General features: G+C 39.4%; 1 protein-coding gene across 7 annotated transcripts in view; it reads left to right on the top strand.

The window, feature by feature from the left end:
* MYLK (myosin light chain kinase) overlaps positions 1 to 24,484 on the top strand; it is a 218,379-nt gene that overhangs the window by 95,707 nt on the left and 98,188 nt on the right. For 4 of the 7 annotated variants that reach the window (XM_074873611.1, XM_074873610.1, XM_074873609.1 and 1 more), the window contains 7 exons: positions 2,461 to 2,626; positions 3,234 to 3,308; positions 5,402 to 5,438; positions 7,324 to 7,898; positions 10,861 to 11,064; positions 12,207 to 12,341; positions 17,861 to 18,013. In XM_074873611.1, coding sequence (XP_074729712.1) covers positions 2,461 to 2,626; positions 3,234 to 3,308; positions 5,402 to 5,438; positions 7,324 to 7,898; positions 10,861 to 11,064; positions 12,207 to 12,341; positions 17,861 to 18,013 — 1,345 coding nt within the window. Of the gene's footprint in view, positions 1 to 2,460; positions 2,627 to 3,233; positions 3,309 to 5,401; positions 5,439 to 7,323; positions 7,899 to 10,860; positions 11,065 to 12,206; positions 12,342 to 17,860; positions 18,014 to 23,296; positions 23,393 to 24,484 lie in introns of those variants that run through there. The other 3 variants (XM_074873612.1, XM_074873607.1, XM_074873613.1) reach the window with 3 other exon arrangements.

Genomic DNA, 24,484 nt, shown 5'->3' with positions numbered 1-24,484 from the left:
TTTTTGTGTTAGTAAGGAGAGAGCTTTCAGGTGATAATTAAATATTACACTGATTAGGCCATTTTTACTGAAACTATTAGTATTTTAGAGAATTACTATTACTTTCTTTAATTTGGAAGAGCAAATATATAACTGCTCTGTTGGCATCCTACTCCCCTCAAGCCTTCAACAGACAGTTGCCTTATGTATAGTAACAAAAAAAAAAGCTTTTCTCAGAGTTTTATTTTCTTTTAGTGTATCCAGGTTTTCAGGGGCAGCAGGATGGGTTCAAAGAAACCACAAAAAACCCCAGAAAACTGCTTGTAGAACAGGGAGATGCTTCCAAGTCATTGTCTGCTTTATTCCAGACTTGTCTGTAGTACAAGAATGACAGGGTACATCTCAGAAAACAAGCAGCCTCTTGCTGTGGAAGCACTCACTAAGACATCTCCTTCAGCTGGCGGCTCCATCTAGAGTCTGCTTCTCCCTCCAGCTGTCGTCAGTTGTTTAGGGCCTGCTGGCTCTCTAGGCAGTCTGCAATGCAGCTGCTCTACAACAGCCTGCTTCCAGTCCCACCAGACTTGCTCAGGTTTTTCAGCCGTGCAACTCAGTTCAAAAGAGATTTGTCATTCAGTTCTCTTTGTTCAGGGCTGTGTGGTAAACAGCAAGTAGGGACTAGCAATCCAGCATCTTGGATCTTTGCTTTGGTACTCCTTCATACATGTTTTTGCAGTTTGTTAGAGGTTGTATTATATGTGTTATTCTATAATCTGGCATTCCTTCTCTGATCTAATGAATGAAGTATGCAAAGTCCTTGTTATTAGCATCTCCATGAGTTCGGTTCATGTTTATGTCTTTAAAAAACATATTTCAACACTTGCAGGTCTGCATATCTTATTCTGTAAAATACCATAGGTGTCCTGTTCAGAGGCTCAGTAGTCAAACCGTTGCTGGCCTGCAGACACCCAGTTCAGTCTCTTGAATTTATCCTCAATCCATTGCTTTTGGTTAAATTTGTTTTCTTTAGGCTTTCGTAATATTATTTTAGCACCTATTTTGAGCACCATGAAGCTGTCTTCCAATAATTCATATGCTCTGTAAAGTGCAAATGTGTTGTTGCTCTTTATCAGAGCTTTATTGGCAGGTTGTTGTTGTGAAGCATGTTTTTGCATCCCTATTCATAAGGCATGGATAAACAGGTAATCACAAATGTGTCATGTCTAGAAGCACACAAGCTCAGGCCCACAGTGCTTCTGGCCATGTCAGGATGGCACTGCAGGGTCCTGCTGAGTGGTAGGTATTGCAGCTCTGCCTCAGCATCATGGAAACAAACTTACATGGCTGCTGGACCACATCTGGCTAGTGCCGGACCTACACAAGACCACCTTTCATACAGCATGGAAGCTTTATAAACAATTAAAATTGCACTTTTCAGAACCAATGAATAAGCTTTTGTGTAAATGTCTTACTCTGCTTATTGTTTTCTTTCTCCTTTTCTTACTTGTTAAGTTGCAAAGAACAGAAGCTTCCACTGTATCACCACTAAACCCCTGCAGTGAACTAGTTTTTTTTATTCAAATAGGACTTACAGCACCCAGATAGCAGTAACTTGATAGAGACTTCAGGAGTGCAGTGTCTGAAAACACTGTAGTGTTTCCCAAATGTTTACTGACCAATGCCCTACAAATTGTAGATTTGTATGCTTTCCCTTCCTATACTTAGGATGGGAAAAGCTGTGATGCCTGGTAGCAAGGGACTCCTCTTTAATGGCTGGTACTGAAGCAGAAGCACTGATTTGCTCACAGATGAGGTGTTGGTCAATTATTTCATGCAATTTAAAGGCAAAAATTGTCATTCTGATCATCTAATCTATGTAACAGTGAACATAGAACTACATGCATTTCTTCCTGCCTCAAAGCCATACCTTTTGATTTAACTCCAGTGTAGCACTGCAGAGAAGCTGTGTTGCAGCAGTGCCTCTCTTAACGTATGCCTAGTGTCTTCTGCGACCCCCACCTGGCCACTGATGAGATCCTCTTATGCAGAAATTTTTCCAGTTCCTGAGGTGATACAGCATAAAGAATCTGTTGAGGAATAGAGAACTACTCTCCAACTTGGAAGATTCTGCTTAGAAGTGTGATGTTTGACATCCTGAAACAAACATGAAGAGAAAACTGGTTTGAGCCCACATACAGTGAAAATAAATTTTTCTAGGAATATGGATATAGTAAATAATGAAAAGCCAAAACCAAACTGAGATGAGTGGGTGGCAAAATTCAGGGAAGAACAGACTCCTGCAGATATGAGCTATAGAACTTTTGGACACAGTTTTTGTTTATACCATCTGAGTATTATTCATAGAAGGAAGTTGGCTAAAAGATAGGAGAAAGGCATTTTGACTTGATGTTTTACCAAAAAATTTCTTGCTCCCCTTCTCTTACCAATAGTTAGCTGTCTTATAATGTCTTGTGATATTTGCAGGGTGATATTCAGTTGCAACCAAATGAGCGTTTCAACATGTTTGAGAAAACAGGCATCCAGTTCTTGGAAATCCAAAATGCTCAGCTTGCTGATTCAGGAATTTACACATGCACAGTGGTAAACAGCGCTGGGAAGGCATCTGTGTCCGCAGAGCTCACCGTTCAAGGTACAGCAAGGAGTTTACAGGAGAGAGCACAACTGAACCACAGACATTCCTTTAAAATATTGTTGTGTTCTCAGTATAAGCATCCACTTTTCCCCATTATCTTCCTTTCTCTTCATTAAATTATACCGTGATAGCTTGGAGTATGCTACAGCTGAAAATGTGTTGGTTCAATGGGAAAAAGGCTATCCAAATGATTTGTAACAACTTTCTTTAAAACCAACTTTTCACTTTTACTGTTATTTTGACCTCCATATGTTTTGTACATAGATTTTAATTTCAGCAAATGGAAATCTTGCACTTGTCATAATCAGTACTTAATTTTGTATTTGTTGAATACCAACACCAGATGCACATTTATACCAGCTCCCTTTTGGGAAATAAAATTGTACCTATATTTTTAGAACGAGGAAAGTAAAGGAGCATAACTCTAAATTGTGAGAGAGAAAAAAACAGCTTAATGAGATTAAATTTAGGCTTCTGAACTCCCAACCCTGCCTATTTCACTGCTGCTAAAGGAAATAAATGTCTTTGTATAAATAATTTAGGATGTTCTATCCCATATATGCATTACCGTATACAGTTAATTTTGCAGTTTGATGTTTCTTAGGGTGCCCTTTGCATCAGCTTCAAAATCATACAGCCTTCAGCAACCACACTAAAGAGGAATTTCGTCAGTCAGTGGGTAAGCAGTCACTGGACTCAATTAAATAATTAAATCAACAGCTGCTGGTTTCAGCTGCAGTCATAAGATCGGTGGGTTACATATGTGCCCAGCAGTGAATTTTTTGATGCAAGATTTTTAGGTTCACATCAATGCTGTCACTCTGTAAGATATCAAGAATATAAATAACAAGAGGATTTACATTTGGGATCCTCAGAACCACAACTAGCCTTTACCACTTAAAGCTGTACTTTTTATCTCTAAGTACCAATCCGATGAAGCCACTGTAGAAGGAGCTTTTACAGGTTGCGATGAAACTTGATCCTTACTTGGTCTCCCTGAAGTGGTGAGCTTTCTGTTGTGTAAAGGGTACATCTGCCTTGAGAGATGATGCAGAACTGGGGTCACAAAGTCAGTTGTGGTATATGTTTGCTTCAGATGCTGACCACATCTCTGAATAATGCGGGCATTCTTTCTTGGATTAGTACAGGTCAGTAAAAAGGGCACTCTCTTGCAATGTACTTGACTAATCGGATGATTCCACTTACCTAACCACAATATATAATACCTAATTCTTTCATTATCAATTAAATCAGGTCATAGGACTTGCTGCAAGATGCTAGCAGACAATAAAGTGGCTCAGAATTACTACATTTTCTTTTAAATCCATGCAATCTCGTATATAGATAATCTTGTTCAAAGAGCTACTTTTTTCCCCCAAGTTCCCATAGTGGATAGTGCAGAGGGAGAGGGAAAATGTTCTTTTAACTGACAAGGGTTGCATGGTATTGTCTTCTCTGCCACCAGTAGTTATTCAGCTTCCTCTTCTGCATTTATCCAGTCTCTTTTCAGCTTTAATTTTTATGTGAAGAATTTCTGTTACTGTTTATTGACAGGTTTATTGAAGTGAGGTCAATGGGTAATTTCCCTCTCTCACTGCAACTTTTGTGTTTGTGTAAATAGATTCTTTCCGTCACTCTGAATGGTGCGGCAAGTCCAAGCATTTACATGTGGATTTTTCCTTGCAAAACACAGTGGAAATCAGGGTATCATCCATCACATGTTTCTGTATTTTCCCTGAGGCAGAGACTCTGAAAGCAATTTTATGGAGTATTTGTTGATGACATGCAAAATTCATTATCTTGCAAATTCATTATTACATGTCTTTCTACTGTAGCTTCTAGTCTCACAACTGACAACAGTATAGATGCAACTTTGATCTGACCAGGAGAAAACAAGCTGCATCCTGTAGTGTTAACTAGGGAAAAATGGAGAGATGTGGTTGGTACTTGATCTGGATTGGTATTTCTCTCCTCCCAACTATTTATTATCTCATGCTGCCCCCAAGAGAAACAAGTACTGTCAAGGTTTGGTAGAATGCGTGGAGGATTACATACATATGAACTAAAAGACTGACTGTGGGCAAGTATATGCTCAGTTATATCAGCCCAGCTGATGAGATACCTTGGCAAATCAATATAGCTCAGCCATGTTCCCAGATTTCCTAGTGGTGTTGCAAAGTGAAGAAATGTGATATATTAGCTTTTGTGTTATTCATGTTAAATATGATAATGCTTGCTACACAGCATATAAGTTGGTAAAAGCTTACAGGTGGGCTCAGGTTATGGGAGTTTTTACTACCATTAATTTGGTTTTGTGTTTTAGCCAGAGGGCAGCTGCAGTTTCACTGTGGGCATGCTCAGGTGGAGTACTAACAGTTTGTCTTTCTCCACTTCTACAAGCTCTGTGGAGTTCCTGTAAGATTTGATGAACTGCCTCCCAGTTGGAATCTCTTCCATACTTCTCTCCCTCAACAAGGAGCCTTTGAGGCTCACCGAACCTTTAGTTCTCAAGGGACTTGAGAACTTAGTTGACCCAGCAATGTCTCAAAATGGACCAAGACCTCTTTGTGTCCAAAGCTGCTTTGCTAAGCAGCTTGCTGTTGTCCATATGAAATTTCAGGTGTGGTGATAGTCAATCCTGACTTCAACGGATTGAAAATATGAAGAGTGGAGGTTCTTAAGTATATTCTTTGCTTAAAATCTTTCAAATATATGGAATTGTGTACAGTATTGTATGTATAAGTTACCTGGTTTTTCTTTTTTTTATTTCAGGTCCGGATAAGACTGACACATATGCTCAGCCACCATGGTATGCTTTTACTGGAGTACTTGCTCAGAATATTTAATTGCAGTGCACTAATTTTGACATTTACTGCATGAGCCTTCCTCTCAAAGTGATAAACCTTTTTGGGTCAGTCTTTATTTGGAAGTTAGAAAATGTTTACTTGGAATGAGATTCTCTCTTACTGCCAAATTCAGCTGTCCTGGTAGACTCCTACGAAATAGTTGGTGGAACTGGTGGCAACACTATGAAGTACAGAGTTCTGGTCTGGTTCAGGAAAACAAAATTTGGATGGCTTTATGCTCACTGTTCCCATGTAGCCAAATAGTTACATAATCTGAACAAAAGCCATGTGAGGAGATATTATACTCTCTACCAATTGTCAAATTTCCTTTTTGGAGTCAAAAACCTGCATGCATCTTGTCAGTACTGAGCTGGTTATCCTCTGCTGTCATAAGCAAAATGTGGTATGGCCATGGTCTTTGCTGTTGTCTGAAAATATATAGAAAAGCATGGGTAAAGTAACAAGAAACAAAAAAAATCATATTTTAGGGCTTTATCAAGACTTTTAAAGTTAAATTACTATAATTTTTTAAAAAATAATTTTGTTAAATGGTTTTTCTTCTTGAGTAGAAAATGCAGGAATGAAATGCTCTGACTGTGTAAGACACTTTCATGCAGGCCAGTTGCTTTACACTCTCCAGGGTGTTTAATCTGTCCTCAAATGCCCTGGATGGGATTCCAAAATGGCATGTTTACATTGTCCTAACTCCTTGTCCACTGCAAAGTGAATCTGAAAATGCTGTGCTGCCCTGTTTTTCAGGTCTGTGTGATTTTTAGGAACGTACTTTAAAATAAGTTCAGTGTAAATGAGACTGTGCAGCTCTACAGCCAGAACTCCCCATGTACTGGCTTCTCCAGAGTAGCTTTGCCTCCTCCATCATTTATTCACAAAAAAAGGAGATATTTTGTAAAATGTAAAAATCTTACAGTTGTAACTGCAAATCTCATAGGCATTATGTCTAGTACATTAGCTCTGGCTGAAGGAAGTACCACGATAAATATCTTGAACCTTCCTGAGAGAATAAGTCAATGGCACTAAGTATAGCAAAACAGAGCTGGGCTAGAAATTACTTCCCGTATTTCCAATTCTGCCTTGCAATAATATTTTGGAAGTGTGAGACACAACATTCTACAGGTAATAGCTTAGTCGTCAGGGCAGTCAACTTCAGTGAAAGAAACTTAGATTCAAGTCCCCAGTTAGTCAGCTACTCTTGTGCCCCCAAAGTACTGAGCAGCAGATCCATCATAATTCTGAGAAACTTTTCCTAATAAAAGCATAGCTGGTATTGTTACATCCAGTCAAGTGATTTTTTTTTGACAACACCCACTCTCCACCCCCTAGACTTCAGTGAAGTTTTCTGGTCAGCCCTCTTTTGAAATCACCTAAATTACAAGACACCATAATTAGAAATAGTAAAATCACTGCACAATTTACATTTTCACTTCCCTTTAGGGAAATATTTTATGTGGCATTTTGAACTATACATGGCCTCACTTTATTAAAGAATGAAGTAGTGTTACATCATGGTCATTCCAGGGTCTCACATAATTGCTCTCTATCTAAAGAAGCATATGCAAGGTTAGTGTCTGACTCACAAAACATGTTAGAACCTAAGCAGTGGATTTGTATCCAGAAACTCCTCAGTTTAGACAATGTCTGAGCACTGATCACATTTTATGAAGCTTTTCATTTCACCTCTTTCATCCATATTCTTAATCTGGGTGAAGAAAACTAAATGTTAATTAGTTCACCTTCTTCCTAAGGGCTTGTACATTTATAACATTGCTGGTAATAATAATTAGTCTTTATACTGTGTCATATATCTGTAAACTTATCATTTTCCTTCAGCATGCCATCAAAACCAGCAACACTTGCTGTTAAAGCCGTTGAAAATTCAGAATTCAAACAGGCAACTAGCAATGGGATTGCTAAAGAGCTAAAATCCAGCAGTACTGAACTCATGGTTGAAACCAAAGACAGGGTGTCAGCAAAGAAAGAGACCTCTTACATTGCCAGAGAACCCAAAGACAGTAAGCAGGCACAGCACCAAGAAGCCAATGCAGTGTCTCCTCAAGAACCTAAAGAAGTAAAAAAGGGATCTCAGGTCTTGCAGAAAACTTCAAGCACCATCACACTACAAGCTGTCAAACTGCAACCAGAACCAAAGGCAGAACCCCAGACCACTTCCATCAGACAGGGTGAAGACAGGAAAAGGGCTGTGCAGCCCCTGATGTCAGCTCAACAAGCCTCATCTCTGACAGGGCAAGTCAGTCCAAGGAGTAGAGAAGCAGAAAACAGATCTGGAGTCCGGAAGGCTGTAATAGAGGAGAAGAGGGAGCCTCTGGGAATTCCACCTCAGTTTGAGAGCCGTCCACAGAGCCTGGAAGCATCAGAAGGCCAGGAGATTAAATTCAAGAGCAAAGGTAAAGGGATGAAAGTTATGAGAGCCCTGGGGTTAGTCAGGTTACCCTTCTGTGTGTGGAAGTGGGGAAGCAATTCCTCCTTCATTGCAAGTTGTCCTCCTAAAGCATTTTGGAAATAGATGCAGAATCTTATGCTGTTTCCACAATACTCTTCTCAATGGAATTTTCAAGTCATTCCATGCCATAGTGTCCATCCCGTCTCTCATCTGGGGTTTCCCCAGATGTAATCAACATTGCTTTTTCTAGGATGAAGTTCTAGGGCCTCTTATATGAGAGTGCAAGAGAGAATATAGATGGTACACTTGCCAGAACTGTAATTAGTTATGTTGCCCTTGAGCCAAAACAATGATCAGATAAGAAACTACAGTCAGTCACTGCATTTCCCTTGCAGCATCTACTTTTACCCCTCATATTTGATCAACCCAGTGCTGATCTGAGTGCTATCTAACAGCTGAAATGATAAAGTCAGAATTAAAAGGGAGGTTTAGTGTTTGCTCTGCAGAATTTAACCAGGTTTTAACCTTTCAGAAGAGTAATAAGAGCTGCATTTTGCTGAATCCAGGGAGTAGATTTGGAACACTTCTTTTTTTTTATTACAATTTTAGTAGAAAATAATTTTGAAGTATTTTTCTGTGATTATTTTAATATAACATTTGCACTCTAAAGTGTTCCCACAAGTGAGAGAGAAATTGGTTTTTGTGTCTCTGGAGGAAAAATAATCACACCAAACCATGGTAATTTACTTCATTTCTTGATAGTTCTTGCCCTGTGAGTAAAGAATACAATTTATATCACAAAACCAGAGAGCAAGGAGGAGAGAAAATACTCCAAAGATCCTTGCACTTTTTAAATAGTTTATTTTTCAGGTATATTAGTACTAAGAGTATGGATTGCTTTCCAAAAGAACATTTCAAAAACTTTGCAAGTTTTAATTAATTCATGATCTTTTTTGGTAAGGAAATGTAGCCCCTATTGTACAGAAACCAAGGAGATCATTCAGTTCTTATTGAAGTCAGTGAATGCCTTTTCATTTGGCTTTGGACCCAAAGCATGAACTCTTATATGCAAGGGCAAGGTGTCTGTAGGGAAGTTCCAGTGGAATGTCCCTATTGCACTTTAATCCAAGAAACTCTCTTTCCTGAGAATCCTCTCCACAAAAGGTGACTAGGGTTGCTTTCACAGGCACCTCTGCTTCCTGGTTGCAATGAACAATGGAAATGCTATTACATCCTTAAGGAGGCTTCTACCTGCCAGGCTGTCAGCTCAACATGCTTCTGGGTCTGTACAGTTACTACAAAGCATCCAGGTTCTTTGGCACTTCAGGGCTTGATTTATTTTTATTCCCTCAGCTTTTGGAGGTTCTCCCACCTCCACTGTTCTTCACTAATTGTCTGTGGATTCCAATGTTCTCTTTCTCTGCCGGGCAGGGAAGAGAATCTTTTCTGACTAATAACTCCTAGTTTGTAGTGAAGAAAATTCACAGAAAAATGACATTTCCTGGTTTCCGATGTATGCAATGGGTATTCCATTTTTTGTCCCATTTGTGGGTGTAATAGTAACCTGCCACCTTCCAAATTTTTTATGTATTTGGAAAATTTGGAGCTGGATTTAGGGGCTCCTTTTTTTTTCAAAGAGAAGGAATTCCTTGTTTTCATATTTCTAGTCACTTAGATCGTGTGGGGTCCTGCTTCTAGCTAAGGGTTCCTCTTCTTGATAAGTCACTCGCCTATCCTTGTATTTTCTCTATTCAGAAGGATTTTCTGCAGTATATCATATGTCTTTGTTGCAGATATTCCTGCCATCTTTTACTGTCTGTACCTTCCTCTGGGGCTGAGCACTGTTGCTATAATGAAATGGGTAGAGTTGGGAAGGTACATCAGCAAGGTGGAAGCCCCAGAAGGCCCTGTTTGCTGAAAATAAGTGAAGGATGGGGTGGGTGACCTTTTCTGGCATTCTTCCCTAACCTCTCCTCTTTCCTCATCATAGAAACTGCCCCATGAAGCCCAGACCGCCCTCAGCACTACTAAGAGCTAAATCTGGTTTGTAGAGCTCTGACACAGGCAAAGGAGGCAGTGAAGCCACAGCTGTTTTGCTTCTGCTTCCTGAAAGTTGACTGTCCTAGGAAGCTGCCTGCTTTGCCTATACCTGGATCCTATCTGGGAAAAAATACCCAGAATCACAGAATGGTTGAGGTTAGAAGGGACCTCTGGAGGTCATCTGGTTTAATACCCCGGCTCGTGCCACATCAGATTGTCCAGGACTATGTCGAGGTGGCTTTTGAATATCTCCAGGGAGGGAGACTCCACAACTTCTGCCTGTGCAACCTGTGCCAGTGCTTAGTAATCCTCGAAGTAAAAAAGTGTTTATGTTCAGGCAGAGCCTCCTGTGTTTACAGTTTATGCTGATTGTCTCTGGTCCTATCACTGGGCACCACCGAAAAGAGCCTGGCTCCATCTTCTTTACACCCTCCCTTCAGATATTTATATACATTGATGAGATGCCCCAGCCTGAGCCTTCTTTTCTCCAGGCTTAACAGTCCCAAAATAAACAACCTCAGTAGTAGGTACCATGGATTGCAAAGTACTCAATCCTTTGCAGTGCTCAGAGAAACTAATTTAGCAGGATAGGAAGGAATAGGGAGATATTTATTTCTTTCTTTCTCCTCTAATATCTCATGACATCCATTTTGTCTGTGGCTTTTAGAGAAACAGTTTTCAGATAGAAGTGCTTGAGGTTTTTCAAGTTACCAAATATTTATTTTAAAAGATGGACTGGCTGAGAGATTTTGGAAGATCAGAAATATCAAACTGTCTTTTTGAAGATAGTTCTGTGTATTACTTGCTCATTAAGGTTTATATAATTATGTATGTGTAAATTATACCTAATTTACACTAAAGCAAATAATGGAACTACACTATGGGGAATACCTGTTCATAAAAATTTCAAATACCTGATTGTCTAGTTTCAGGGAAACCAAAACCAGATGTGGAGTGGTTCAAAGAGGGTGAACCTATTAAAGCTGGAGAAGATGTCCAAATATATGAAGAAGATGGAATTCATTGCCTATGGTTAAAGAAAGCCTGCTTGGGGGACAGTGGATCTTACAGCTGTGCAGCTTTCAACCCCAAAGGCAAGACTTCCACCAGCTGGTTGTTAACTGTCAGAAGTAAGTAAGCTCTTGTGAGCACTTTAAAAACTGTGGCTGGATGGGTGGTGAATACAAAATTTCTATTACAACTTCTCAATGCAGGTTAATTCTGATTCCGAGTTCTGTGAATAATGTGGTGTGGCATAACTGGCAAGCCACATTCTGCATCCGTTTCCTTTCTGACCCTTTGTTTTTGATGTTTGTATAGCTAAAACCATCTCATTTAATGTTTTGTACACAGGGAGGTCTGTTTTCCACTGAGGTTTTCTATTAATATTTGTATTTAACACAGGTTGCCAATGATTTTGTTGTTGTTGTTCTGCATTTAGTTCTTTTGGGGATGCTTAGCATTTCTATAGGACACTGCATATCTGAAATGTTTTGCGAGCACAAATCAATCCTGTGCAGTAAAGTGAATAAGAACAAAAGTGAAGGAATTAGAACTGCATTCTGCTAAATTCAAGTACACCTCCCAGTGACAAATTATTTTGAGCTTGAAGACACAGTCTTACTGGTCTGGTTGAAAGATTTGCTGGCCTCTTAGCAAGTCCTATCCTCAATTCTAATCTTTTCACCTGGTTTAGGGTTTTGTCCTGGAGCTATAATCATGTTTATGCAACATTCGTCTATTTGCTGTGCCTGAGGTTAAACCAGGATACTCAAGATACTCTCTCTCTGTCTCATGAGAGGTCTGTAAACTGCATCCTTAAGTCACCCTGCTTCACTGTCAGCCAGGGGAAATTTGGAAGAGGGACTGGGACAAGTCAAACAAGAGGAGAGAAGAATTATCCTTCGTGTTGTTTGCACTGAGCTCTCTGGTGATATGTTGCATACACTTCTAGTGATTGGCTGCAAAAGGTGGATTCTGGCATAGAAAACCACCACCTAAGATACAGCCTGAGGGCTGGCAATGCCTGCCTTGTAGATTATAGAAGAAGCCCTTCTTATACCAGTCCATTGCTCAAAATGATTTCTATTTCCTAATAAAACATTTCACCATGGTTTTGATTCTTTTTTTTTTTTTTTTTTTTGCTTGTTTACATGGGGTGTATCTGTTAGCCCAGCCATGTCACCTAAGCATACCTAGAAAAAGTCACTAAGTGGTAAAGATAATTTTGTCAATTTGGGTTAAAGGAACTGTTTTCATTTTGGTTTTAAAGGGCCTAAAGTTCAAGAGGTTGCTCCATGCTTTTCCAGTGTCTTGAAAGGATGCACTGTGAGTGAAGGGCAAGACTTTGTGCTGCAGTGCTGTGTAGGAGGCGTACCTGTGCCTCAGATCACATGGCTCCTCAATGGTAAGGAACGCCCTGCTCTGCAATCCATGCATGCACGCACTTACATCCAGTCTCAGATGCCACTCTGATCCGCACATAGCAAGGCTGTGAATACTGCACAAAGCACTCTAAGTCACCGTAATATAATCCACTAGAATATTTGAAGAAAAACAGTTTATATGCACGTAATATGCACGAAAGGTGGTCTTCTTGAGCATTTCTGTCTTACTGCAGTTTTCCAGTATGTCCAGCAGGGGACTCTGGTGACAAGATTGTACGCAGATGGGTTTCCTGGGTTTTGTTAAACACAGCTTTTCACCCCGCTGCAGCAAAGCCAGTATTGCTATACTGAATATAATACTGAATTCTGGGCTACCCCCACTCCTATGGCCTCTGCTCTGAGCGTAACGGGTTGGCATCATGATCCTGCAGGGATAATAAGTTCTAAGCAGAATACATGCAGTATATCACTCTTTACAGTAGGAAGGAAACCCATGCCCAGTTCCACCCTTCCATCTGGGCTATTCTAGGGCAAATTTAAATACAAAGAATAGCATACTTTTCCATAAAGATGTTTCCTCCAGGATTGTTTTAAAATTGTTTATTTGCAGATGATCTCTGTATTTCTTCAGCTGTTCAGAGTATATGGGATAACTGAAAAAGGTGGCAGGGCAAATGAACCATGACCTTGAGATTGGTATGTTCCCACAGCCTGATCTGTTCCCCTTCCCAGTAGCTCCATGTCTAGAAGAGAAAGGCCACTGCTTTATTTACAGCACAAAACATGTGAGTAAAGGCTCTGACATTCTCCTATAGGAAACAATTTGTTTCTCTGTCTGAAGGCTACGCTGCAGTTCCTCCTTTGCAGTCGTGGGTAGAATCACTGTTTTGCTATGTTAGAGTTGTGTCTTGCAGCACAGTAGGAGGAACTCCAACCCATAGGCTCAGTCATTTCATCTTCATGTTCCAAGGGTACCCAGTGCACATAAAGGGTTGCCTTAGTCATTGTATGATGTAGTTATACCGTTGTCTTCCACGTACAGAGCATCTTCCTGTCTCAGATGACTTTCTGTGTTACAGTTCATCAGGCATAGATACAGCATCTCCGTTGATGTAACCATGTTCTGCTTTGCTAACCAGAAAACTGTTGTCTCCTGATAAATACAACCTAGAGATTAATAAGCAACATGTTTCTGTAGGCCTCCAGTACACACTGTGCCCCCTTGCCTTTTTTCAGGATGTTTGTTCTGCACTGACCTTTCTTCTCACTAATCTGAGATTAATCTGCCCATGTTCAGGTATAACCATGTTTATATTTCATCCAAGCTTCTAACTGCAATTGGATCAATATCACAAGAAGGCAAGAGCAGGTGGGGTTTTTTTCAGGCAGTTGGATATCATAGAATCATAGAATGGTTTGGGTTGGAAGGGGTCTTAAAGATCATCTAGTTCCACCCCCACTTCCCCACCTTCCACTAGATCAGGTTGCCCAAAGCCCCATCCAACCTGGCCATTACATTACATTACAGAACACTTAGGGTTCTGTAAGTGAAAGCCAGTGCATTAACTCTTCTCTTAAATCAAAAGGCAGTGATGAGTCTGAGTACAGAAACTACCATAATAATAAAAATTAGGGACATCATATATTATTCGAAAGACATAAACACACTGCTTTCATTCCAGACTCCTAAAACATACCACTGTAGTTTAATGCTTTTCTGTCTTGCGTGTGATTGTGATACATAACTGTTTCTATACCATTTTGATACAAATTTGAATGGATTATAAGCAGTTGTTTAATGCTGGTAATTCCATGTACACTCCTAGGGTCATTATTTTACCTAAGGATCAAAGTGGCTATTGTGATATCCATTTGAATGCAAACATTTCCTTCCTGTCTACTAGCTAGCTAGATACTACAAACTTCTCATATCTATATCCATTATCAAATAAAGGAGTAAGTTGTGTTTCTGGTCCTGAAATATTACTCCAAGCAGACACAACAATGCTTTCGGCAAAATGACATTATGGAGTCTTTCAGCAACTGGCCATATATGAAGAAACGGGCATACTCACAGTATATAATTTGAGGCAGGCAGACAAATTTTGTTTTTAAAAAAAGTGTGTTACAATCTGCTGTCCATGCTTGGAATATAAAGCTTTTTACATTCACAACCACTAGGCTGTGGCAGAGAAAAAAGCAATCTGCTGACAGCAATCACACTACTGTTCAAAATATAGCACTTTTACAGAACTCCATAGAAATAAAAATCATATGGGATGGGATGTATGAAGTTCACAAGAAAATATCAAATGCAAATTGTCTTCCAAGCATGACAATGATAACAAACGAGAATTAAGTTTTGAAAGGAATAGTGAGAAAAGCATGTATATCTCAGTGAAATAATAAAGGTAAAGACCAAGTTATCAAATCATAAGAAACATGAATAGAAGGCTGATTTGAGAAACAAATAAAAAATAGGAAAACAACAGAACAGTCTCGCTCCTAGGCTGACCAGCCTTGATACTGAGCAGCCTGTATGCTGTCTGGTCTGCCTTCCCACCATCTCCGAGGAATCCACACCACCTGAGAACTAAAAGACTTGCAATAACTTCTTGTACAATGTTACATACAAGTACTGCTTTAGATACTGAGCATTTTTACCAGCTGTGACTACATATGAATTTAGAACATTTTCCATACCATTATATAGATTGACTTCTCTTTCAGGTCAACGGAGACAAAAATTAGATCATGTATACTGTGTATTGTCTATAATTACTTCTTAGCATCTGTGAGGATGAGTAGTTTTCCATATTCATAGAGACTACACAAATAAGAGCTGCCTGACTGAACTATGGATTTTATTCCAGCTCTTACTCTTCTCTGCAGGTCTACCATCTTCAGTTTCTTTTTATACTTTTTCTCTATTTTAATGATTTAAAGCTTTTTTCCAACTTTTCCAAGACAGTTCTTTTGTCCTGTTGCTCTCACTCTGCCCTTTATTTTAAGTTTCTTTCAAAATTTTCGCTGATTTACTGGCAAATTGCCTGAAAGTAAACTTCTTGTGTTTTAGTTCTGGCCTCACCAAAGCCTTATGAATAACTTTTACACATGCTTTCTGTGACAATACTTCAGTATGTAACTCCAATTTGCTTTAGCTTCTTTAAATACTTTATTGGTAACTTCTTTTTAAATTGCAGGAATAAGGCCTATATGACTGTATTTTAAATATCTTCCTTTTCATATTGCTTTTCATGTAGGTTTCTTCCCCTGAGTTGAATTGAACCTCTTTCTGCTGAATTTAAAAACACTATGACCATGACTTTAGCATAACAATTCTCTGGGTAGTGTTTGGTTTTAGGATAGCTTTCTGATATGTCCAGAAAGCTTTTAATAAATGGGCCAGGGGAAAATTTCCTTTCTTCTGATTACAATGCCAGCAGAAAGGTATTTTTTGTTATTGTTCCTGCTGCCAAGCTGTCATGGAGATCTGACTGTTCTGCCTCTGGAGAAGGGAATATTTCACTATTGGGAGAGTTGTTTTTATTAGATCAAAATATAAGTACAATGGACATAACTTGGAATCTTGTGGCAAGTTATTCCTCAGGACTGATATACTTGTGTTTGTTTTCTGGGGTCTGATGAAAAGGCTGTTCTGTAAGTGAATATTCTGTGAATAGTGCTAAAAAAAATAGTCACAGTTTAGTTGGGAGCTGGAGTGAAAATGAGGATCCCCTGACAAAATTTGAGGACACGGTGAAGGAGACCACATTTTTTTTTTTCCACATAGAACACTTACCCTATTCAGCTGTTTATTTACCACAGAAATAAAAAGTCATTGTTCTGGTTTTGATGACGCAGCTTTTATCCTGAGTGTATTTCTGATATGGTTATCATCGTAGCACCTTTAGGCACCATTAATAGTTTCAATGTCAGAATCCAGCCAGGTTCCCTGTCAGGTTAGATATTCTACAGTCAGATCAGGAAGGCAGTCCAGTGCCCCATGTCCTCTTACAGAAAGCTTTGTCTGCTTGGGCTTTAGCTCTACATGTACCTATTTGAATGTAATGTTACTCCCACATGCAAAAAATATGTGATTGGACCTAATAGTTACAACAGTCTGTGTGTAACTGAGTGAAAGGGAGATCAAAGGAACCAGTAATAAAAATACGTGACCTGTGAAGAAGGTGGAGAGAGTTTATTCTAAAACTGACATCTTCTGTGCTTAAATCTTCTGTGATTAAGTGTTCACCCCAGTTTTTCATGCAGTAGAAATTTTGCTAACTTAACAAACAGATGACTTACAAGATAAGTAAAAGAACGAAATCATCCACCACATTTTATAATATATGTAAGTATTAGATCATGCTGATTTTGGCACATGTTTGTATTTTAGAATGAAACTTCATATGCAGGTAGATAGTGCATAGAGAATGACTGCCTTCTGAGTTTGCTAGTCTTGAAAATCAGAGATTATAGAAAAATCTGTCCCATCATTTAATTTATCCTGCTCATAGTGCAGACCTGTTTCTTAGAAACCCCAGAGCTTTTGTCCTAATCTTTTAAAATTATTTTGGGAATGAAATCAATTTTGATCTTTCCTATTGATCACAATTTCCCAAGTGACAGATGTCTTTGGTTCAGTCCTGCACAATTGCTCTGCAGCTTCACTCTCTTCTCTTAGATGACGCTAATTTCTTTTTCCAGTGTGATGTTTACGCACAGATATCAGGCCCTCTTAAGCATTGAATACACTGGGAAAGCAACCAGTGATGAGTCAGTAGTGGAAACTATTTAATATTGGGAAAACAGATTGCAGAAGCATTTCAGAAAGTAAGGCTGAGATTGATGACAGTTCCTGAAACAATAGCAAGGCAACTTTAACCACCCTACACTAACATCTAAGCATGTTCCAAACCAATTCAAGGAATCAGTTTCTTAAAATGAACTTCTTTAATAGTCGCGTCACCACAGATCAGACTGTACCTGTCTGTTACCAGACTATCTGTACTGTAGTGTAGATTGACTGCTTGTGTAAATCAGCCTCTTGGCTCCATTGTAGATTTTCCTGTCTCTCTTGGAATGTATTCCAATACAAAGTACTTGATGGAGGACTTCAAGTGCTTCTCCATGCCCAACAGGTTTTGCACATCTAGACAATAACACTAATACCTAGTGTCAGGCAAATTAAAAGGTGGAGACAATGTCTGAAGCAAACACACAAGACATTTATTTTCTTATCCACCTGAAAGAGAATCTATTCAAAATACAGAGATAAGCCTTTCTCCTCTTGCTGCTGCTACTCAAGGTAGCACTCAGTGAACCTAATGGAGAGATTTGTCTGACAACATTATTCTGCTTTGTGCTTGGGATGCTGCTGTTTGTAGTCACTAGAGAGCAGTGGGTGTGCACCAGAGAGCTGGATTTGGCTCTGCACTTTTATATACTTAGGCATCCAGATTTCACTGAAAACAAGAAGTGCTTTTGAAACTTGTGGCTGATGTATTAAGACAATTCTCATCCTTTCTGTCTGCAGACCATCCAATTCAGTATGCCCATTCCACTTTTGAAGATGGAGTCGCAAAATTGACCGTCCAAGATGCCCTACCAGAAGATGATGGCATTTATACCTGTCTGGCTGAAAACAACACAGGACAGGCATCTTGCAGTGCTCAGGTCACAGTCAAAGGTGAATATCTCAGCCTGCTGTAATTACTGCAATGATATCAGCTATAATATTTAAAAAAAAAATAATCTTGGAACCTTAACAGAGGTGGTTATAAGGGGATTCCATGTTTTTTCTAAGCTGTTGTCAGCTGGGTACCTTTTCTTCCCCTCGGAGGTGTGTACAACTTAAGTGCTTAAGAACTGTGAAATTTAAAGTAATATGCATGTTTCAGAAAAAGGTATTAATGCTCTGATGTTGCCAAGAAGGACTTAGTGTGGTATAGAGCAGTGAGACTAAGTTTTGGAAGAAGTGTGCCAGTGTAGGAAAGAACTGTTGCTGCTGAAGAAAAAATAAGTGAGGTGTCACCAGTATCACCCATCAGGCAGAGTGTGTTATGGTGAGGAGGCAGATGCTACCCCTGTCTCTTGAAAGGCAGAGCACAGAGACCAGTGCCAGGGACTGCAATTATGATAGCAAATGCCAATATTCTTGTTCTGCTACCAGGATTTGTCAGAGATAATGCTGAAGAGGTATGTATCAGCTAATTGGGAACAGTATATCTCTAAATAAGCAGAATTTTGGTAGTGAAAGTACCAGAACATTGTAGTAAGAAATAGAGATGATCTATTGTCTCTGAAATCTGAGAGCACCCTCTTTGCAAATATCAATAATTTGATACCCTCAGTGCTAATTTGACATAGCTGGTTTGTCCATGGAAGTCATAGTTCTGCGCTAGGATCTGATCAAACAGTCTAAAAGACCAGAGATTGCAATGAAGACAAGAGATGACAGAATCCCATGAATAGATTGAACACTGAAGTAGTATCAATCAGTATTATGGTCTTTATTCTTATAATCTCACCTGGCATCAGTTTATACAGGTGTTTCATTTTATGGCCTGGATATGATCTGCCCCCTCCTTCTATAATCCCCATCCCTCAGACTCTCTCTCCCCCTACAATCAAGCCTCTATGTGGTATTTTTCATCTGCAAATGATTTTTCCCAAAGTTATGATAGTTTGGCACTGCTGTCCAACAGACTGCTGAGTGACAGCTGCCAAGGGAACTATTCAATTTGTCTAAGACCAAATAAAACCTGCCCCAAATTTGTACACGCAGCTTGGTGGGAAATGTACTCTGATCCCTGGGATCCCAAGATTTGTCTTCGTTTGCCAGTGTTCTGTGGTATTTGTCTACAGCGTTTCAGTGATACGCCTGCCCCTATTCTGTCTGTATGAATCCACTTAAAACCCTAGACAAGCTTAAAATGAGAATAAAGTAATTCTGGTAAACCTATGAGTTAATTTCTTGATTACCAAATTGGAAATGCAGTTGTCCCCTCCCTGGCCTCCCCCCATGAAAAAGGCACAAAGTAGGAAAACATCGATTTAAAATAAGCCTGAAACTAATCTGTTCTCAAAGCTGTCATTTATAATTTCTCTGAAGCATTTCATCCTCATTAGCTAAGGGCCAATCAAGAGCTCTCCACCTCAAGGGAGCTGGTTTTGACAGGGGACCTGCTGGTTCTTCACTGGGACACAGAAACCAGAAAGACAACCCCTCTCTTACTAACCATTTCTGAGTTATTTTAGGGTTGACATCCAATGCTAACATGGGAGCAATAGTGACCTAGTCTTTCCCCAGGCTCATGTACTCTGCTGAGCTATTTCAGGTTATGTAGCTGCAGTTGCACTGTGTTGGATTCCTCCTGTACTTTAGCTAGTCTGGGGCTAGAAAGCTGCATTGCCACTATTATGGGGAGTTAGTTCCTCTGTTTTGCATCCCATTCTATTTTCTGGGAGTTGTGGAGTGTGGGGGGAAGAACAAGAGCAGAATTAAGAATATGCATGACAGGCTGTAAAGCCATGTTCAACATTTTTACAGCTTTAGCTGTCCCCTCCACTTCTTCCCTAAAACTCATTATGTCCCTGTTGCCATGAGGATTACAGTAACTTTCCCCAAGACGCAGATCAATGTGGATTTGTCTGCCAGAAATAGTACCAAATTTAAAATTGTGATTTCCAAATCTCTTATCTGTTCATATATTTTTTCCATCAGACCCTTTAGCAAATACTTATTGGCATTAGAGTTCTCTGAGACTCTGAATGCTGCTGCTAAGGCTTCTCTAAATGCTCAGCTTTTGCAGACAGATTACAGCAGGAAATGAGTGTACGTGCAGAAAGAGAGAAAACCTCAAAAATCCTCTCCTGACCAGACATTGATTTTTGGAATAAAGTCTGTAAAAACTGTTTCTGAATTTTAACCCATCTCTCTCCAGTTCCTTTTTGTCTCCAAGATGTTTTAAGGCTTTCAGGTTTTATGCAGTGCTCAGTTTGTTCATTCATTGCTACATAAGTATTTCTCTTTTGTATGTGAAAAGTAATTTGTATTTAATCTGAGAAGGAATGGATGTTCTTGGCATATCATCAGTATCAGACCAGTGTCAGAATTCAGCTTTTCCTTAACTTGCTACTGTGGTCCTTGGACACACCTCTGAGTTTGTCTGGGTTTACTTTTCACTTCATATTGCCATTTTTGGCTTTGCTATTCTAACACAGCAAGGGTCTCATGGAGGGGCATATCTGCTGTGATCGTTGGGGAAACTTTACCTGGAATGAATTTCTGTCTTAACACTAAAAACTTAGTTTTGTTTTTCAAAGGCAAAAAGCTCCAACTTCTAAATTAAATTCAGTTCACAGATAACTCAGAAAAGTCCCATACTGGCAGCAAGGATAGTCAGTGACAAACTTCAAAGGAAAAAAAAAAAACCAACCACAACATAAGCCTCATGTCTGAATTATAGTACAAGATGATACTTAAACCTGATAGTAGGTTACAGGTGTTGTCTGGCCACATATTACAGTTTCTGATCATCTTTTGTGCATTCTTTGTCCTTTAGAAGATCTGTTGCTTTGTTTAGGTCCGAGGAAATTTCGTGGGATTATTGTAGGAAATGACATTTTAAAGGCCCTTTTCCCCATAAACGGCTACTGCTCCAAGTCCTGTTAAACACAAGGCGGGGATTTTTTCCAGTACTTTCAGTATGCTTTGCATTGGGCGCTGGATAACTAGCTAGGCTTATTGTGGCATAGCATTCCTTCTAAGTCATCAGCCTCAGATTCATTTATGGTTGTCTTTTGCTTCCTTATTATTAAGCAGGATAAATTCTGCCTAGCACTGAGCAACCTCAGTCCTTCCTTGGTTTTGTATGAAAAATGCTGAGGGTACTTAGCTGTTTGTAGGAGGCTTTTGGCACTGTGTCAAAAAAGTCCCACACTTCATATGGATGGGGCATAAGAAATGCAATGGTCTTTAAAAATTCAAATTAATCAGTCTTCTCCTTATTTAAGACAAGAAATTAACATCTTCAGATCACTTAAGTAAGATGAGTAAATTGGGATAGATCCATTAGGTAGTCTGTGATGAAACTGAGTTAATCAAGGTGAAGCTAATTTTGGCCTTGTAAAAGACTAAGTAGACTAAATTGAATCCTGACAGCCGTCTTCCCTGTGACAGTGGTTCTTACCACTGAAATACAAGTAGAGATGAACTACAAAGAATGAGAAGCATTTCTTTGAAAAGCTAGCCTAACAAATGTCTTCACCATGAGACCTTTTTCTCACTGAACTCTCCAGTGAGTGGGGTGCACTGGATAAAATGCTAGATTAATTAGTCTAATGCAAGAAGACCTGAGAGGTGTGAAGCATGGTCCAGGTTACACAAACATTCAGTGATAGATGTTCCGGAAAGGTACCATTTGGTCCTCTGCAAGTGTTAGAAATTTTTTCCTTTAAATGTATGTATCATTTTCTAGACACAGGAAAATAAGAATTTTGGAGGCTTTGGGGATGATGTACAAATTGTTTTAAGTTTTTAAACAACATGTGCATGGACTGAGGTGTTTCTGTTATTGTATGTGCAAGCTAGGCAGTTGGGTGGCTGTTCCCATTTAATATTACAAATTTCATATTGTTTTTTGATATGAAAATAAGTATACAAACCATTTTTTAAATACACCAGGCATCCCATTTAAAAAACAAAACAAAACAAACAGGCATACGCAGGGTATATTCAGGTCATCTGAAATATACAGTGATTATATACTGATGATGATTATAGATACTGAAGTTGAATATTAATATTAATCATCTTTTTATCAAGGTGTCTGAATATTTTCACCATTTTTTTATGAATAGGAAACTGAGGTGAGAAGTTAATTGACTTTGAATGAACCCATATAGTGAGTCAGTGCTTTGCTGTAGCCGTGACAGAGTATATAGGCAAGACAACTAGTGGTAGTAACGGGTATAGCTGGAAGATAAGGCCAGCTCCCAGGCATAATAACTTCTTCAGGTCTGCCTCGTACCTGAGATAAGCCTTCTGATATGTGGTTGTCTCTGTCACTTAACTAATCACTGACAATGAATTATAGGTCAGATCCACCTGTAGAAAAGACGTGTCAAAGGGATATTTAACCTGACATTCACACCAATACCTGGGTGTACTACATGAGATTACAGGCAGGAGGGAGAACGAGAATAGAGATGGGACATATGATAGACTCAATCTACTGTTTTGCCAGACCAAATTAATACTGTGTATAGCAAGCTTTTATTCTTTTGCAAACAGATTCTGCATTTAAGAAAGGCAGTTAATTTCTTTTTCCAGCTTTCTCTAGGTATGGTATCAAGCTGGAGTGCTTGTTATGTGAGGGCTGACTCCTAGGAGAATGTCCTGCTCACCTGCAGTTCTGCAGTAGATGACAAACAAGCCGGCTTCTTGCAGGCTTCTTGAGAGTTCCTAAGCCTCCTCCCACCAGGCAGCAGAATCACTGATTTCAAGAGGGAGGGCATGAAGAAGGAAGTAGTGATAGCAGCAGCACACGCTTGCAGCCAGGGTACTTTTTTGGGCTGTAATGCTTTGCAGCCACCCATTTTGCTGATGCTTGTCTTCTGCACACTGCTTTTTTGAATAGAGGCCTAACACTGCCTCGGTGAGCAAACACTATTCAGCAAATACTGCTGCTCCTGCTCATTGGCTCTTGACCTCACTTCTCCCACCCTGCCAGCAGTGCACTTTCCTGTCTTCACATCTGTTCCCCTTTGTCCCCCACCACTTTCTGTTCACACTTTTGGGTTTTTTTAGTGCAGCTTCCCCAGCATAAGTGTCTATGTTAGGAAGCCTGTAGCCCTTACAATCCGATTACTGTAGTCATTCATTGATCATTGGAGGGGCAGATTAGAGTCACCTGAATGCCTGTCAGAGTCCCTGCTGTAACCAGTTTATCAGAGCAGTGAAGGGAGATGCTTTCTGGAAAACCAGTTCGTTTTGTTCCTGTCACTCTTCGATCTGATGTGAGTGTGACTTTAAAATATAACCAGGTGGAAGAAAGGCTTTCAGGTAGGAGTCTTTTCTTCCAGTCATGAGAGATGCTGTCTTTAGGTTGTGGGTTGTTTTTCTTTCTATCTCAGCCATTAATCTCTTAAAGAAGGTTAGCACTGTAATAAGCAGCCTCTCTTTGAAGACTTAATTGAGATGCTACAGCTTTGTTTTTCTGAGATATATATTTCTGCCTAATGTAAACAAAGTATGATGTCTTACTTGTCTACAGTGATGAAATATTTGTGACAGATTTTCAAAGTCACTCTTTATTTGAAAGCATTTTGCTGTATTTCAAGCGTAACATAAATATAAAGGGCTATGCAAGACGTTCCAAAATATACAAGTCTAGTCTTGTTAAATGTCTAAAAGACATTCCAAACCAGTAGCCTGGTGGAACCCTTTGGCTATGTAAGAATTGGTTTCAGAGCACTGAGGGAAAAGGAGGGGGTTTTTGTTACTATATTGAAAGGTCAGAGGTAAACTGTCATGAGCATCAAAGAAACACTGTTCTAGTGCTTTCAAGAATGTCCCAAAGTTCTCAGTCCAGCACTCTGTATGGGTCACTAACAGCTGTAATCCTTGTAAGACTAAGGTGCTTTTGTTTTTTTTAAATTGCCTTCTTCCAGCATCTCAGGACCAAACATGAAATACAATGCTGGGTAGAGACCAAAAATGAGGGACAAAAGCAAAACATGTGTGGAAGCTTTTAATGATATAGGATTTGTGCCATCAATCTAAACAATGTTCTCTAAAGACAGCTTCTCGACATAAATCATTTCCAGCAAAAGGGGAACCAAATTTGGATGCAAATCAGGGATGAGTGCTTGCAGAATGAGCAAAAGTTACATGGCAGGAATTACATTAATATTTCTTATAAATTAAAAACAAAGATGAGATGCTGACAGAAAAAATGTTTAACGTAAAAAGAAAAAAAAGAGGAAAAAAACCCCACCCCTACATCTGATGGTCTTCTCAAATGTGAAGTAATCAAATGCTGTGAATGTTAAGCTGTTATGTACCAGAATAACAGAAAACAGATGGTTATTGTAACAGTCTTGGGAACAGCCCTGCATTGGCCAAGGGGCAAACTCTCCTGACTTGGATTGCCAA

Source organism: Strix uralensis, chromosome 6, assembly GCF_047716275.1.
Source record: "Strix uralensis isolate ZFMK-TIS-50842 chromosome 6, bStrUra1, whole genome shotgun sequence".
NCBI lineage: Eukaryota > Metazoa > Chordata > Aves > Strigiformes > Strigidae > Strix > Strix uralensis.
The sequence above is the reverse complement of the archived record's forward strand: the minus strand, read 5'-3'. Positions and strand labels throughout refer to the sequence as shown.